Genomic DNA, 18726 nt, shown 5'->3' with positions numbered 1-18726 from the left:
AAAGAGTAGGAGCTCTCCAATGATTTCACGATTGTTGCATAAAGTACAACAACTATTGTAAATTATTTATTCACATTTTTAGTAATTGTTGCAACAGATTAATAAATCTGTTGCAACAACTTCATAATTTATCAACAACTCTTGTAGAAACTAGGACTACAACAGCTGATGCAAAAAGTTCAGAAGCTCTTATACAGCAGCTTTAGAACTTATTGCAACAACTATACTGCTACTGTAACTATGAATCTGGGAAAATCAGCAAATAAGGCAACTATACCCAGATGAACAATTGAAACAAACAGTATTGTTTAACTTACCAATGGACCGGAAAACACTTATGAAGTAATGCCAGTGCTACACCAATGACATTCAATCAAAAAATTGTAAAATCGGATGATTTTTTTTTCTTGAGCAATGGCGGAAGAAAAGAAGACGAAGAGATGGGAAGAAAAAAAATGGAGAAAACGGCGCTAAAGAGGATTTTTCTTTTTCCAGATTTTTGTATTTTAGGGTTTATAGTGGTTGGGTCAAAGTATTAAAAATAAAACTTTAGGGCAAAGTATTAAAAGTAAAGTTTAGGGTCAAAGTGTTAAAAATAAAACTTAAGGGTAAAGTATTAAAAATAAAACAGAGGGCCAAAGTGTCAAAAATGAAACTATTGAGCAAGCTCAAAGCCCCTTAATCACTAATCAAATTTAGTCACCTCTACTCAATAATTAAAACTTGAATCACCTCCCTTCAATTTTAAAACTAAAAGATCACCTATAATTAAATGCCCCAAGATTCATCACAACGGAGGATAAACAAGAGCCCTGAAGCTACTTTTAGAGTGGCTTGCAGCTTTGACAGGTAATTAGATATACCCTCTTACCAACTAGGAGAAAATTAACTTCATGGATTAATCATCTATTGAGGAAACATCCAAAACTGGTAAAATAAATAAACTACACATAAGTGATCCATATCTAATTCAATCTGAAAAGACTCAGACTCTGCATCAAGGCTTTGATGTACAGGGGACCAAGTTTTGAGGCTAAACACAAAAAGCTAGACAAGAGAGTCGTTCAAGTATATGTTCGCTAACCAGCACGACAATGTTTCTTCGCGTCACACTTCACATCTTCATCTATCTGCTTCTTCAATTTGTGATTTAGGCCCTCTGTCAAAGCTGATGATGATGATGTTAAAGAGGCTTTTAGCAAGCTCAATGCTTCCGACTCTCCAAGACTGATCAGTTGCTCTTCAATGTCATTCATTGGCACATTTAGTTCTTGGAGTAAGCAAATAGTTGATGTCGAAGACATAGGTCTAACTTCCAAATTGTCCATAACGTAGAAAAGGGACGGTTCCTTTGCAAACTTTTTGTGATTACGAATATAACTACCCCTCACAAAACGCCTTATATCATACAAGTCATAAATTTCTGATTTCCCTTCAGAAATCTGCAGCAGCTGATATTCAGATATATGGTAAGGGGCAACACCGGGCTTGAGTAATATCGTCTTAAAGTTGTCAACAGGATTCTCCTCACTTCTGTAACTATCCCTCTTTGGAGGCACATTGAACCATTTCGAATCTACAGCCTCCACGCTTTTATAGAAGTTATCTATGCATCCCAACCCAGAACTCCCTTTTAGAGCGTCTTCAATTGATCCTATAGGAATGGTCAAAAAGTTGAAGATAAAGTCAACAAAATCATTGCCTGCTTCAGCACACAAGACCTTGTTAGTAGACTTTCTTACTGTTAGCTTCAGCTCCAATTTCTTGGTGTTATTATTGGTTCCATTTTCAGAAATGGACGACAAATTTCCAAACTCAGACATTGTGATAGTATCTACTCTTGCTCTTTTTTGTTTTTGCTTGGGCAGAAACACATCAGACAAGGGAGTCTTTGAGCTAAATGAACGAGCAAGCAGACGAATCACCTAAATGGTCGAGAAAAGGATCATGTCAATATAACCACGTAAAAGCAAACATAACATCAGAAAGCATATTTTTCATATTAAGAACGTAGAAACATAGAGGCCTTGTAAATAAGTAATCGCTAATTCTCTAGTAAAAGACATTACCTCGTTCTTGCCAACTTCTACATGCATCTCCTTAATCTGATTCATATCACTCAGGCCAACATTAGAAAGCATCTGAACAAGAGAGCTTGGAGAAGCACACTTGACTTGTAAATCGTCAGAGATTAGAAATGATATCCCTCCTTTAAGAAAGACATACTCGTCATGACGAGTTATTATAACTAAGTCTTTCAGGAACTTTTCTTTATTAAACTTCCCATTACATGGGCACTCAACATTCATGAAATAGCATCGTTTTGAGCAATCTGAACACTCATAATACTTCTCAGAGCCTGAATCATCTACGTTCACTTTCAACCTCATGCAATACTTTGGATAGGGATTTCTTGGATTTAGCAACATGGTTCTGCAATGCTCTATGAAAAGATCTTCCACTATTAGGTTTTCAACACTTTGGTACAAGTTATTCATACAACCAACAACTCCAGCCTCTGCTTTAATGAGTCGTATTATTGTTCCCAGTGGTAAAGTGAGAACGCTAACGAGTATGTCCATAAAATCCACTTTGGCTTCAGCTGCAACAACTTGATCCTTCTTTTCATCCACCAAAAGCTTCAAGAGAACCTTAGATTCTTGCTTGTTTTCCATTTTAAAGCAGTTAACTGGAGAACTCTCGACTGATGTAGCAAGCTCCTAGCTGATACAAGTTATCAGTAATTAGTCAAGAACCAAGATAATGTGAATAAAATGATTTTCTGGATTTCAGTTGAAGTAAAAAGAAGTAAGCAATTGTTCAGATGCCACGGACATGGGGTCACGAATATGTTAAGAAATTAAGGGAACGTGACACAAGTTTTTGCACGTTATTGTATTTTCAAAGATGTTTCTCTATTATATTAAATCAACAACAATTATGCAAGAGATGATTATAACAAGCATTCCATATACATTATCTATGGAAAAGAACGCCAAAGGTAAAACATAAGACCAAGCCAGCATAAGATCAACAACCAACAACTATGCATTAGTCCCAACTAGTTAGGGTCAGCAATATGAATCCTCACTGACCATGGTACTCTATTTAAACTCATCTCATATGCCCCATATCATACAAGCCAGCATAAGATCATTCACAACTATTTTTTTAAACTATCATTCACAACAATTTTAAAGTCCAAAACTACTGGAGCACAATTCATAGCTACAAATCAATTTATATTTTCAACATCCCGTTTATTTTATTTCTTTGTGATGGTAAGCATCGAGACCAACTTGTGTGTAAAGGTGGAGCTAAAGGGAGTCAAGGGTGTTCAACCACCATTGATTGTTTACATCTGGTAAACACACTGTAAACAGGGATATGAACCACATACTTTCAAGCCATTACTTCTATGTCTCAATACTGGCTCCCCACCATATTTTGTAACAGAAACATGGTATTTGCAGGACCCAAAAACGGCCCGTTTTTATGAAATACGGACCATATTTTGGAAATTATTACTATCTAGTGAGCCAAATCTTTTTTTTTTTTTTTGTCGATTGCAATTTATGAAAGGATTTAAAGATATCTTAGCTATATAAGTTGTGATTTGTAGTTCTCTTACACAATCTTTAAATGTTTAGACACCTAAATTTAAATAGCTTGACCGTATTCTAAACTAATACTAATTTTCTTTGATTACACATTTTACACATTACTCCTAGTTAAATATTACTTTTAGTATAACCTATAAAACCCCAAGGGACAAGATAAATGGTTCTACTATTGATGCTTATTGCAGAAGCTATCTGTGGTCTTAACACCATTACCAAGAAAGCTCTCATCTCATGGAAGAGAGTCTGCACTCCAAAATCTATAGGTGGACTTGGACTGATTAATCTCAAGCTAAGGAATAGAGCAGCTATAGCCAAGGCTTGCTGGGACATTGAACACAAAGCAGACAAGATGTGGATAAAGTGGATCCATTCCTTCTATATAAAGAACCAGTAATTCCAGCAAGCTAAAGTGCCAAAACGGGCCTGCTGGATTGTCAGGAAAGTATTTGAGGCTAGGGGAACTATTCCTACTGGTAACAGGGCTCATACAACAGGCAGCATGATCAAACACTTCCACTTGCAACTGATTGGGAAGCAGGAAAGAATCTACTGGAAATGCCTGAGATTTAGCAATGATGCTAGACCAAAGGCTCAATTGGCTGTTTGGTTGCAAATGCATAGAAGACTGCTCACAGTGGACAGGCTGAAGAAGTGGGATATCACTGTTGATCCAAAATGTGCCCTGTCTTACTGAGGATGAGACTAGGAACCATCTGTTTTGGGAATGTTCTTACACCAAACAGGTTTGGAATGGGCTGGTACAATGGATGCAGGAACAACTTTGTAGAGCAAGCACTTCGGAACAGTTTGCAGCTTGGGTGGTGAAGAAATCCAAAGGCAAGTCTAAACAGGCGTAGATCTTTAAATTAGTCTACACTGAGTTCGTCCATTTTGTTTGGAATGAGAGAAACATGAGGATATTTGAGAAGCAATACAAGGATCCAAAGAAGCTCATCAGGGAAACTGCTCATGGTTTTAGTGCAAAGGCAACAACTAGAACAAGAAGCTCTCTTCATTCTTTTTTACTTTAGCTTTGTACTAGTTGATGGAGGATGTAGTAGTTTGTTTTGATTGAGTTTTACCTTGAGATAGCTAGCTAAGTATGTAAGCTAAGCTATGAATCTTCAAATGTCATTACTTTGTGAATAATATAACCGGCTAGTTACCAAAAAAAAAAAAAAAAAAGATCAATGGTGTACAGTTCAATACTTGGTAGATAATGGGTCCGCTTAGGGGTGGTTATCGGGCAGTTCAGTTGGATTTTTACGCTTAACTGTTTGGCTTATAGGTTATCAGTTTTTAAATATACTAATCCACTAACCTAACCAATAGGATATGAGTGGATTCAGCAGTTATCGATAGGTTAATCAACAAGGTATATGTGATTGTTTTTGTTCTGTTGCCCAGATTATTTCTCATTTTACTTGCATCAGCATTATATAATGTACAAGATAATTAATTTAACCGACTTAGTACATTTTATGATAACTAATACATGGACAACAATGTGACTCCTCAAGAAGAAAGAAAAGATGGAAATCGGTTCCTTCTACAAAACCAAATAAAGAACAAGCGAACATCCAACAATATGGTCAAATATATGGACAAGGAACAACAAAAAAGTTCATCATACAATTTAACCAACTCTGAATGGTGCTGTGGTACTTACTCAACTTAATCAATCTTAAGTGCTATGTACTTATTATGAAATACTTAAACATTGCAATATCCATCTTCCCTCTGCTTTTAAGCATGCAATAAGACAAGTTTCCACACCCACAATTGGGTCCTGTGAGGAAGAAAAGGTGATATTGAAAATAGAGGGAATTTGGGAAGGGCACTTTTCTGAAAATATTATATTCTCAAACACTCTATACACATAGGGATATATTTAATGCGTTAACAGCTAAACCGATAAGGAAAATGAGTGAACCATACCCCAAACGGTTAAGCAGTTAACTATAAAATTCCAAACCGTTCCCCAATCATTAACCCGATACCATTAAATCAATAAACCTTTTTTTTTTTTTGATTAAGCACCGGGTGTCCGAGTCTCTTGAGCCCCGACTAATCCCGGGGTGCACAGCCCTCGGCAAGGAGTTTCCCGCAAGTGCACCACGGGTAATTCGGGGTTTCAGGTCAAATGGCCCTCAGAAATTGTTTGCACCCAGCGGGTTTCGAACTTGAGACCTTAAAAGGGAGCACCCCAAGGCTCAAGTCAATTGTCACCAGGCCAACCCCTGAGGGTTAAATCAATAAACCTATTTTGAGCTCTGCTTATTAGCTACGGTTTGATTTTGAACAGCCCTAGGTCCGCTACTCTACATTTTTCAACTTAAATCACATACTTTTTCCGTGGCATGATTCGAACATGTTGTTAAATATTCTTAGCTAGTAGTACAAAAATAGTGATTTATAGGAGTACTTCTGTAAATCTTAATTCACTCCCTCAGTACCAATTTAAGTGTTTTACTTTCCGGGTCTGTCGCAAAAAGAGTCTCTTTATATATTTACTAAATCAATAATTCAAACACCATACATGACAAGTTTAAAACCACAAGATTTAAGGTACAGTTTAGTACATCACACATCTTTAATTTAGAACCACAAGATTCAAAAGTCAACTAGTACTCGCCGGAGCGACCCAAACCCATCGTCATTTTTAGGGACAAAAAGTTATACCATACTACATTATACACGAATAGCATCAGATTTTAATTTTAAAGGGTAAATATTAAACCATATGATAAAAAGGAGGAAAAATACCTTTAATGGACAGGTATGAGCAGTGATGAAAGCCTACTCTTCTTTACACTAGGGTTTCTTTTAAATACTATTCTTAATGCTAATGCCGAGTCTCGGTTGTTTACAAATTTCCCGCTCAAATGGTCTTTCATTTCCCACTAAAGGGACAATATTAAATGGATTACTCCTCTCTTTTTTTTTTTTTTTGTATGGGATGTCCTCGTGCTAAGGACATCCATCATACCAAACGAGCCCTAAATTTAACTTTTTTTTTTTTTTTTTTTATGGGATGTTGGAAAGTGTTTTTCCAAACAACTTATTTTAAAGTAAAAACTATTTTGGATGTTTTGATCAATTAATTTAAAAATTATTTTTGATTTAGTCAAGCTTTTAAAAAATATTTCTTAGTGTATTTTTCTCAAAAGTGTTTTTTGGGTTGCTACTCCTCATAAGCATTTATTTTCTCTCAAACACCTCACTTTTTTTAAAATAAGCACTTTAGGGGAAAACTAAGCTTCACCAACCAGGTTATAAATGGTTTACTTTAATGGTTTGATTTTGTTAAATTGACAATACAAAAATTTAACTTTTATACACAAATAATCAAAATTAAAAATATGTTCTTACATTTTTTTATGTCATTTAAAAGTAATACTAATATGCTATAAGTGAAATTTATGGATTAGAAAAGAAAAAAGGTCTAACTTTATTCTTGTACTATTTGAAATTGATCAATTTTCTTATCTGTTTTGCTTTTAGTCTGTTCACGTCATTTCGTTAACACTACAGTCTTGAATCCGCGACTTTAGTAGCACAAAAAAAAAAAGTTGAACCAAACTAGCACAAAAAAAAAAAAAAAAAAAACTTAGTAGGTTTCACGCACCAAATTAGTGCGTGAAAGGACCAAACTGGAAAAATGCAATTTGGGCCTTTCATGCACGAATTTCGTGCGTGAATGGGGTCCACAAAAAGTGACCCCTCCTTCCCCACCACAGACCCGATCGATTCCCCCACCCGCCATTAACGCCGTTTTCAGTGGTCCCCACCCCCCAAAACGCTATTTTCAAGTTGTTTTTCAATCCAAAACTCAATATTCTTAGTTTATTAAAGTGTAGGAACAAGTTTCTAAGGTTAGATTTTGGAATAGAGCGGCGCGGAGCTCATTTTGAAAAACTCAAAAACACCTTCATTCTAGGTATTTTACTACGATTTTTTTATTACATTGCTAAATATATTATTACCTTAGGTATGGTGGGTGGGATCTGTGGTGGATTGCGCACTTTTTTTGTGAGTTTTTGGGCAGTCCGTATGCACTGTTGGGACTGCCCATTTTTTCGTTTTTTTTTTTTAATTTGTTTATCTATTGTTAATTAGTTAATTGTTTATTGCTTGTTTATTTAGTATTTGTTAATTGTTCGATTAGCGACTTAAGTATTTATTAATTGTTAGACTAGCTATTTCAATTTTTAGACTGGCTAATTATTTATTTAGTTTTTGTTAAGCCAATTGTTTATTTGTTAATAATTTCTTAATTGTTTCATTAGTTAATTAATTGTTTATTTGTTAAATATACGATAATAATTTATTAATTTTTTGATTAGTTACTTAATTGTTTATTTATTAAATATATGATAATAACTTGTTAATTATTTGATTAGTTAGTTAATTGTTTATTTATTAATTATTTATACTAATTGTATGCTAACTAATTGTTAATTATTTGACTTATTAATTTTTAATCTTTATATTTTAGGATTGAAAACCCTTAGTTTAGGATTCATAACCCGTAGCTTAGGATTGAAAACCCATAATATAATTTTTGATAAAAGATTACATAACTAATATTACTTGTTAATGATTTATTTAAAATACGTAAAATAGATGGGTCACCACAATCCTTAATAAAATTTTCGATAAAAGATTACATAACTAATATTACTTGTTAACTATTGATTTAAAATACGTAAAACAGATGGGTCACCACAATCCTTAATAAAATTTTCGATAAAAGATTACATAACTAATACTACTTGTTAATGATTGATTTAAAATGCGTAAAACAGATGGATCACCACCCTCTTGATCCGGGGCCCTTCGACCGAGAGTAAAATAATTTATTAATTATTTGTTTATTTCAGGTTCATTTTAGAATAAATCTAATCTAAATTATTTATATATTATTTTAGGTTCATTGTTCTACGCCTGTGGGTCCACGTGCGACCCATTCAGAGAGCATTCTCGTACCGCCGAGGCGAGAGGTGTCTTCTCATGAGACTACCGAGGCGCATGTAAGTTTTTTACTTAAAACTAATTTTATTCAATATAAGGTAAATATTTATTTAATTTTTATAACCTTTACTTGGACTTCGAACAACATCCCGTCAGAGACTACCTCATATTCACCACCACACCCATCTCGGAGCCTACGTGCGACCCATCTCAGAGCCACTCGGTGCGCCCGTTGCACACACGTATTTGATTAAATAAATAGCGTTAATGTATTCAATATAAATAAGAAATGGTACTAATTATATATACTTTTCGGTGTGTTCATCCTTCGGCGCCGGTCGAGGTGGCGACTCCCGACGAGAAAGAGGGCGAGTTTCCAAACCTAACCCACTTCGAGGTTCGAGTGCGTGCCGGCGGGACTGTGATCCCGAAGAAGCACGTTCTAGTCAAGGGCGCACGGCCGGCGAAGAGATGATGATCTTGACTGGAGCGCCCGCTATTAAGAGGAAAAAGGGCGATGGAGACGATGACGAGGGCGGTGGGGATGGTATGAGCCTTAGGCCTAGGGATAGTTTCCGTCATACAATATGTGGGACCCATCCTTGATAGTGTATATACATTAGTGTTGTACAATTTATCGTAAATATTATATATTTTTTACATATTTATACATATTATCTTAGTCTTTATTATTGTTTATAGTTTCACATCCTAAATTGATAATAAAAAAAAACGTAACACATTCGAAATAAAGTTAAGCATTAATTTAAAAATAAGACGAAAAAGTATACCCTTTCACGCACAAAATCTATGCGTGAAAGTGAAAACAAATAAGACGAAACCCTAAAAGTGAACCCTTTCACGCACAAAAAATATGGGATACCCTTTCACGCACAAAATCTGTGCGTGAAAGGCATTTCTTTTTTCACGCACTAATTTCGTGCGTGAAAGGGTTTACTTTTAGGGTTTCGTCACCTATCACAATTTCAGGAATCTATGACACATAAAGGCTTGATTTGACAATACATTGTCGCATTATTTGACCGTTTTAATATGACTTGTATTGCGCACCATTTTAATGTGCACTATAAGTATTGATTTGACAACACACCACGCATGACAATTTCGGTGAATCTATGACACATAAAGGCTTGATTTGACAATACGTTGTCGCATTATTTGATCGTTTTAATACGACTTGTATTGCGCACCATTTTAATGCGCACTATAAGTATTGATTTGACAACACACCACGCATGACAATTTCGAGGAATCTATGACACATAAAGGCTTGATTTGACAATACGTTGCTGCATTATTTGACCGTTCTAATACGACTTGTATTGCGCACCATTTTAATGCGCACTATAAGTATTGATTTGACAACACACCACGCATGACAATTTCATAAATCTATGACACATAAAGGCTTGATTTGACAATACGTTGCTGCATTATTTGACCGTTTTAATACGACTTGTATTGCGCACCATTTTAATGCGCACTGTAAGTATTGATTTGACAACACACCACGCATGACAATTTCGAGAATCTATTTAACTTGAAGGCTTGACGAGTGAAAAACTCATCAATTTCATAAGTATAAGTCTTACAAGTCATTCAAAAGAAAAATCAAACTTCATCGAAAAAATGTCTCAAAATGCTTCAACTGTTAAGGTTTCACTATTTTGGGATAGAGATATCGTCGAGGACAATTACTCCATTCGTTATAGTATCAAACCAAAAGCCCATGTTAAATTTCCAAAGAACTTTAAATTATGAAACACTAGCCGCGATTACATATACAAAAAGAATGAAAACTATACCCACCGAGATTGGAATCTCAATAATCGCGTATATCCACAAACAATATCAAACGGTGTAAAGTGCGTTATGGCATACGCACAATATCAACGATGATGAATCTTTGAGTGATTATTTGGGATCGCCGGAAGAATATCGTGATTTAGTATTCATTAATGTTCTTGAGATGTATGTTGAAAAGATACCTCGAGAAGAAGTCCCTCAAGTCAGCCTATTCATGGTAACACTTATGAGGACTTTAGTTCTTATGGAGACATTTTGAGTGATCAAGTCTTGCCGTGGAAAATCTAAGCCAGCAATTTAATCAAGCTTACAATGAAAATTGGTAAATATGAATTTTTTATATTATTATTATATGTAGTAGCACGTGTTTGTTGTATGAATTGGTAAATAACCAGTTTTCAAATCTTTATAGGAACTATTCTCAAAACTCGCCAGTGGTACCAAATATGGATATTGGTCAATCCTCTCAGTTCGGTGGAGTTGATCATTCTCCACACCATGACAATGCTTATGAACAACAGTAAGTTCATCACCTTGATATTATATATATATATATATATATATATATGTTGGTATTTAAAATATGTTACTTTTCGTGTAGGAGGATGAATGCACTTGATAATGAAGATTTTCCTAATTATTATGAGTCATCATCAAGTGATGACGATGAGATAGATAATAATGCAAAGGTAACCGATGATGAAGATGATGATGATGCTCAAGTTGGTATGACCAACAATATTCCTCGAAGCCAAAACCAACAAGAACCAATGCACCACCACGTACCACCACCGATGGCTGAAAACCCAACTTCTGAAAGCCCAATTCAGTGGCATTCTAACAATATCCCTTATCTTGACGACTGCCGGTCGTGATGATGCATTTGTCTTCACAAGAGAAGATTATGATAGTCGCTAAAAACACTGGATTTAACCAAAGGATCTCAACAAAGATCGATGCTACCTTGCAAAGGGAATGTTGTTCGCATCAAAAAGGCGTTGCAACGGGTCGTCAAAATTTATTGTTTTAAGGACATGATGGAGTTTAAGGTTGATCGGTCAAACACAAAGATATGAAGGCTAGTTTGTAGACGACGGTATCAAGGTCGGAGTGGTTGCTTCGGGGAATTGTTAAGCCTGATGGTATGTGGGCTGTCACAAAATTTCGCGAAAGACACACTTGTGATATGAAAGAAAATCGAGCAAATCATTATAATTTAGATACAAACATGATTGCTCAAGTGTTACTTAAAGACATTGCCGAAACGCCAAGGTAACTTATCCTACCTAGTACATTATATGTCTTATATCAATTGAAAGATCATTACTAAATGTTGTTTGTTTAAACTTGTGTTCCCCATCAAAGATTGTATCCGAAACGTTCAAACCGTATATAGTAAAACTATAAGCAACAGAAGGATTTCTCGGCGTGACGCTTTTGAGATGGTCTTTGGAAATTTGCATACTTTTTCAATCGTCGCTAAGGTATATAGCAGCTCTACAACATTTTAATCATGGTACTATTGTAGAGTGGCGGCTTATAGAGGGTAAAATCTTCAACTTCGTATTTTGGACATTCAAACCATGCATTGATGGTTTGCTCACCGCCGACCAAAGTGATATCCATAAATGGTACGCATGTATATGGTGCCTACGACATCAAGCTCCTAATTACAATAGGAATGGATACCAATGGGTCAATATTTCCTCTTGCTTTCGTAATTGCCGCTAACGAGAGCAACGACACATGGGGGATCTTTTTGACCCATTTGAAAACTCATGTTATTAAGGATCGCACCGGTATATGTGTGTTGTCTGATCGTCATCAAGGCATATTGCACAATATGGATAATTTACCGGGGTGGCAGCCTCCCTTTGTTTACCATCGCTATTGTTTAAGGCACTTGAAGGCAAATTTGCAATCAACGTTTCACAATGGCACTCTAAACAAATTGATGTGGGTCGCGATAGAGCATCAACGACGAAAATGGGTCGCAAAAATGGATACGATCGTGCGCGTTTAGTAAACCCGCATACATTTGGTTGATGAAGCTCGAAGTTGAAAAATGGACGCTTCTTGATGGAGGCAAAAGATGGGGCATGCTCGACAACAAATAGCTCGTAGTCTTTCAATGGTTTGCGAAATCGCTAGAGGACTACCCGTCACCGCAATGGTGAGAATGACTTTCAAGTAGGTTGTGAAGCGATTTGTGGTTAGGACAAGGCGAGCCAGAGGAGCGATATTAGCCGACGGCGGGACATGGATGCCAAAGCGCTTCAAAAAATATGGAGCATTATGGAAAAAAATGTGAGCATCACCAAATGACCAAGTATGACCCAATTCAACATGTGTATGAAGTTAGGACGGGTTATTACAACGGTAGTGGTGGAAACGTGCATACTGCTTATGGCGAGGCAACAAGAACATGCACTTGTGGTAAGTGGCAAACATACCACATACCGTGTTCTCATGTTGTCAAGTGCTTCGAGAGAATGAGAAAAACGGTAACAAATTATGTGGCGGGGGAATACAAGGTCCACATAATACCTTAGAGCATATTCCCGCCAATTCCACCCACTTGGTAATAAAGCTTATTGCCAAACAAACGTTTTCGATGGTTGCTAACAAGGATTACATCGGGAAATTGGACATTAACTCACGGAGTCGTAGACCCAATCAAATGGATGTTAGTGAATGAACTTACTCTCGCAAGTGCTCTACATGTAAGCAATATGGCCATGATAAGCGTTCGTGTGTGTCACGACCCGACTAGGGCCGCGACGGGTACCCGAGGCTGACCACCGAGCACCACTCATTCTATGTCTTATCCTGCCTTCATTCACAAATCTTATCATTAATGATCATAGAGAACGATTTTCATTTAAAACACATTTACTTATATAAACATAGGCCCTTTAGGCTATCAAAATAATAGTATGCATATACTCACATATACATGAAATCTATGGGACCATACTACCCACACATACATATCTACGAGCCTCTACTAAGTACTAGACACATGGACGGGACAGACCCCGTCATGCCCAAAACATATATATACAAATGTACACAAAATAACATCTCAAAAATAGCACCTCCGGAATAAAGGAGGGCTTCTGCAACTCTGCAGATAGCTCCTATGGATCCGTACCGTCTCGCTGTCTACCTGTGGGCATGAACACAGCGTCCAAAGAAAGGGACGTCAGTACGAATATTGTACTGAGTATGTAAGGCATGAGTGAAATAAATATAATAGGGAAGTCATAATGGCACGAGACGAGGATATAACCTTCGACTAGTTACATTTTATACATGTATTACATATAGCATGTCATATAAGCTACCATGTCGTATAAGCATCATTATATCATACATGCATTTCCATATCATATATACATCATCATAGCATACATGCATTACCATATCATACATACATTTCCATCATTAGTTCACATCTGGGTACCCATCGTACGCCGCCCGCAAAGGTGATCATGTCCGCCCTTTCGGCACGGTGGAATTATATCGCCCCATCCGCCCTTTTTCGGTACGAATTATATCAAGACATCCGCCTTTTTCGGTATGTGAACTTACGCAGCTTCAATCGTGGTGGCCATATCATCACACACACATCACACATTCATCATCATTCATGCCATAATCTCATCCTTATACATACTATGCATTTCATACACTTGATCATTAACATTCAATTCATGGACATATCGTGACTCTATCTTAGTTTAACGTCATCAATGCATATATACATACATACATACCATATACTCATCATCATACAATTTATAGACTTATGATCATTAACGTCTTTCTTATAAAGATATCATGGCATCATCATAAATTAGTATCATTACATACACATATACATGTATATATCATCATATCATATATGGGAACTCATAAGCATCTATAGTCATGTCGGGGTGACGTAAGGTCGTGGGACCCCGATTACGTTATGGAGTAACCCAGATCATCATATCTCACCTTGAAGGGACTAGAATTTTAAGGTGAGTGTTCACAAGAAAAGAACCAATGGAATCTTACTTAGAATCATTTACTTCATGGCGTCCTTTCTTACTCTAGGATTCTTTAGATTTAACTCATCATCGTCATTACCGTCGTGCTCATAATGTCTATCTCTCATCTTTCTCTCGTATAGCTATTTATAACATAGGCTCTTAGTTCTTCGGAGTTTAGGAGATTCGTGGAGACGGAGGAAAATCATGCCTTGAAAGGAAAGAGACTAATCATCATAAGGTAGGTTTATCAACAAGGATTAATAGCAAGGAGTCATATGAAGGTCATTAGCTTTATAGCAATCTTGTATCGTAACTTTAGGATCTCTAGACTCGGCTTATCATCATACTCGTAACCTACTTCTTACTTCATCTCATACGGGCTCCTTTTGACGTAGACTCATCGTTTCCAATACATACATATAAGTGGAGAAGGTATAGAAAGATAGGAGGATGCATACCATAGAGTCATGCCTTAGAAAGAAAGGTTGAACCTTACATACCTTTGTCGTTTAACTATTCGATTGCTTGCTCGTTCTTCTTTAAATGCTCGCGTCTTTACCTTGAGGATTCGCATCAACATTAGTTAAACAATCATGAGAGCGTACTTATTAAAGCTATAGAAAATTGGGCGCGTTTCCTTTGTTTATACTACTTTCCGTCATATTCCATATCAACCCTCAACGTTCATACCAACGATCACAATACCATAACAATAAGCATAATCCATTCGTTTTACCCACCTTGAGAAGTTTCATTCTCAATCCTCCATATAGTGAACAAAACTCACTTTCGTGTTCTTTCACATATAACACCTATTCCATGTTCTAAATATCATTTATAACGTATTCATAATCTCAATATATCAATATTCACAACCTGGCCAAACTTCTATTCATAAACAACACTATTGTCACATTTATGACCCATTTCATATATTCTTTGTAATCCAAGTGTCTCAACTTTAAAATACTTCTAACATCATGAAAATACCATAAAACATACCTTAGATGATGGAAGAACAAGCCTTGGATGATAATACACCTTTTTCTCCAAAACCCTATTTCACCCCTTTCTTTGATTTCTTGGTTTAGATGACTTGATGAGGTTTCCTTCACTTGATTCACCTAAATTCTTGTTGTTGATCCTTGTTTTTCCTTGGTTTTTCTTATGGATGAAATGTGTGGAAGATTCTACATGTGAGAGGTGGAAGACGTGTGGAAAATGTGATAAAAGAAGTGGGAACATCATTATATAATTGAACCAAGTTCGGTCCACGGAGTTCCACGGTTTCCACTGGTCCGTGGAACATGATGTTGTCCGTGAAGCGGTCGTGGTTCACGACCAGTTGGCCTGTCCTCTGCCTGGGAGTTCCACGGACCCATCCACGGTCCGTGGAATATTATATGGGCCGTGGAAGTGGTCGTGGAAATCACTGCTTCACCAAAGTTGTTCCCGTCGCTTCGTTTGATCTCCAATCCTTATGGAACCTTCTTAACACTTGTTTATCACTTCATTAGCAATCTAAGGGACGTTATAACTCTTCTCCAAAACATCCTTAAGACATCATTAGTTCAATATCGTGGTTTGCCCAACTCACTCAACTTATAACCCGCTTTTCTTAACAACTTTCTTTCCTTGACTCGAATGTCTTTCAAATCTTATTTAGAATCATCAAATGCTAGTTTTTACTTATGGAAACATCGCATACCCCGTACTCCTCATTAGCCTATCCCCTGTGCATCAACGGAAAATTTTCCGAGGTGTAACAGTGTGGACAACAAGGCCGTGGTAGTACAAGCACGTCTCGAAGTAATAGAGCCTCTAGAACTTGAAGATTGTATTGTTATTGTAATTTATTATTATATTACTTTGAATTAGTATTGTAATTAAATGGAATGAATTATTTTTTAATTAGTATAAACCTCTCGTATTGGATGAATTATTATTAAATCAAATATTTATATTTGTACATTCAAATATAATAAAACACTTAAATCAAAACCCTATAAATATGACAAGTTTCAAAACTTACTTCGGGGCACTTTAGAGCCCCTAAAACGACGATCCAAACGTTTTGGTGGACTTAATGTAATGAGCCGACATTATTGTACGCAAAAAAAGATATTAAGTTTTATATAAAATATTGATATTTTGGGGTTTTGAAGCATGACTAATCTTTGCCCAAAGTATGGAAAAAAAACGTGATTGGAAGGTAACAGAAAAAAAAAAAAAAAAAAAAAAAAAACTTTATTTTAACACCTCCTTCACGCACTAAATTAGTTGGGGCTTTCACATATATATATATATATATATATGAAATATATATATATATATATATATTTTTTTTTTTTTTTGTGCTAGTTTGGTTCAACTTTTTTTTTGTGCTACAAAAGTCGCGGATTCCTACAGTCTTATATTTTTCCTTGTCATTAACAACGTGAAATATATGGATTCCACATGTCCAAATTCTTCGAGAAAAATTATTTGACTTTATTCCTAAACTTATGTCTATGATTTAGCATTATTCTCATGTTGGACAAATATGATAAAAATTATATATAGCTAATAGCTTCCTGGAGATGGAAACATAGGGAAGGAAAAACTGCTTAACAATGACAAGAGTAATGCACCATATTTAAGAGTTAGGAATTGTAAAAGATGGTGAATACACTGAAAGATAGAAGGAACCGGGAGGAAGAGGCAATGGAAAGCAGAGGTGAATTCAGGATTTAAATTTTAGGGGTTCAATTTTAAGATCTTAAATTATATTCTTAAATTTATGGGTTCATATCTACTCTTTATTACAATTTTAATAAATTTTTACACATAAATTTATGCTTAGCGCCAATAGTTAGGGGTTCAATTGAACCCCCACTTTCTATGCTAGATACGCCACTGATGGAAAGGAAAAGGAGGCACATTAGAGATCAAAATTCTCAAGTTCCTTAGAATAAGAGAATGAAGATGCATTTATACACTACCATAGTTGTTTGTCTTGAAGGTATCATAATCATGGTGTATTCACTATTTGAGTGTGCAATGTGTGGTATTAGTGTTCTTGGATTCACTATTGAGTGTCCAGTGTGTGGTATTAGTGTCCTTGGATGCTCATTCTGTTGGACAGGAAAATAGGGAAATATACACCATGAAAATAATGGAGAAGCTGCTAGGTCAGGAACAAATGGAAAGGGACACAATGGGCATAATCACAAAAATCAAACAAACAAGGCAAACTACAGCTAAAAATGCCCAAAGGACAATTGAAAAAGGGCATAAAAGGCACAATCACAAAGCGCACACATGCAAGCCAAATAACAAGCGCACACATAGCAAGCCAAATAACAACCGAAAATGGCCAAAATTACAGATAAAGGACAGGAAAATAAATAGATCTGCTAGCTCGAACTGTTTACATTCTTATTTTAGTTGTACGGAATTTATTTGTTTTTTCTTATTAATAAAATAGCCCTAGGTGAAACGCCTAGTGACCTATAATCTAAAGAACTAGATCGCGTATGCACGTGCGCACTAGCCTAACACTTTAAATTATAGTGTATCTATGTGTATGTAGTTGTGTTTAGATAGTGATAATATATATATTTTATATTACTAATAAACATACATAAGTTTGCACTGCTTTTATGTGTGTGTGTGTATATATATATACACATACATACATATTATATTCAAAACACGATTAATATAACATTGTAGTTTGTGCTCTGTATCCAAAACTTTATTATATTAGTGTTTGCTACGAATACAAAGTTTGCAAAAATTTATTAATACTTTTTAAAAGAAAAGGCTTGCTTAAAAAGAAACTATTTTCCTCTTTTTGAGACAAAATAATAAGCAATATTTAAGCATCGCTGATACTTGCAATTTCAATTCGATTAACTTAAAGGTGTAAAATATTCTATTGTTAATGTATGTAGATTGGACCTAAACAATACTTATTATTTTTTTATCAAATTTTGATTTGGATAATTCTAATTCAAATTATTAAATTAATTTTACATGTTTGAAACGAAACAAAGTAGAAATTTGATTTTCTATTTAAACGAAGAACTACTATTTTTTAATTTTTGGTGAATATTCTTGGTTTAGCTCATTTTACTTGTCATGTTGTCTTTTGCACTTTTTTTAAGGAAACGTCAATTAGAATTATAATTTGACTAATTTACCTTATTTATTATTTGATCTCCATTTAATATTATTTTTTCTTTTAAAGCATTAATCTCTTTTCACATTTATTAGGTAAGAAT

At 35.5% G+C, this 18726-nt stretch overlaps 2 protein-coding genes across 5 annotated transcripts in view; one reads left to right on the top strand and one right to left on the bottom strand.

Annotated features, from left to right (window-relative positions):
• Positions 1 to 875: 875 nt before the first annotated feature.
• On the bottom strand, positions 876 to 6538 carry LOC132057028 (uncharacterized). Of its 4 annotated transcripts, none has more exons than XM_059449459.1 (3): positions 6390 to 6538; positions 2070 to 2724; positions 876 to 1925 (listed from the first exon to the last, which is right to left on the bottom strand). In XM_059449459.1, exons 2-3 carry the CDS (start codon positions 2673 to 2675, stop codon positions 1080 to 1082), a joined length of 1452 nt encoding a protein of 483 aa, XP_059305442.1. In that variant the 5' UTR covers positions 2676 to 2724; positions 6390 to 6538; the 3' UTR covers positions 876 to 1079. The 4 variants fall into 4 exon arrangements, with proteins under 4 accessions (XP_059305442.1, XP_059305446.1, XP_059305443.1 ...); XM_059449463.1 differs by having other exon boundaries at positions 2070 to 2720; positions 6390 to 6512; XM_059449460.1 differs by lacking the exon at positions 6390 to 6538 and adding an exon at positions 5293 to 5447.
• LOC132057904 (uncharacterized) overlaps positions 4535 to 18726 on the top strand; it is a 26359-nt gene continuing 12167 nt past the window's right edge. The window contains exon 1 of the mRNA XM_059450490.1: positions 4535 to 4595. Within this exon, the coding sequence (XP_059306473.1) occupies positions 4535 to 4595 (61 nt within the window). The remainder of the gene's footprint in view (positions 4596 to 18726) is intronic.

This window comes from Lycium ferocissimum, chromosome 5 (assembly GCF_029784015.1).
Source record: "Lycium ferocissimum isolate CSIRO_LF1 chromosome 5, AGI_CSIRO_Lferr_CH_V1, whole genome shotgun sequence".
NCBI lineage: Eukaryota > Viridiplantae > Streptophyta > Magnoliopsida > Solanales > Solanaceae > Lycium > Lycium ferocissimum.
This window is presented reverse-complemented; position numbering and strand designations above follow the sequence as displayed.

Excerpts from the sequence above, each read along its gene's own strand:
- LOC132057028 (XM_059449459.1), bottom strand. The coding sequence starts at position 2,675 with ATGGAAAACAAGCAAGAATCTAAGGTTCTCTTGAAGCTTTTGGTGGAT. Across the intron at positions 1,926-2,069 it reads TAGAAGTTGGCAAGAACGAG|GTGATTCGTCTGCTTGCTCG; the intron begins GTAATGTCTTTT and ends TCGACCATTTAG.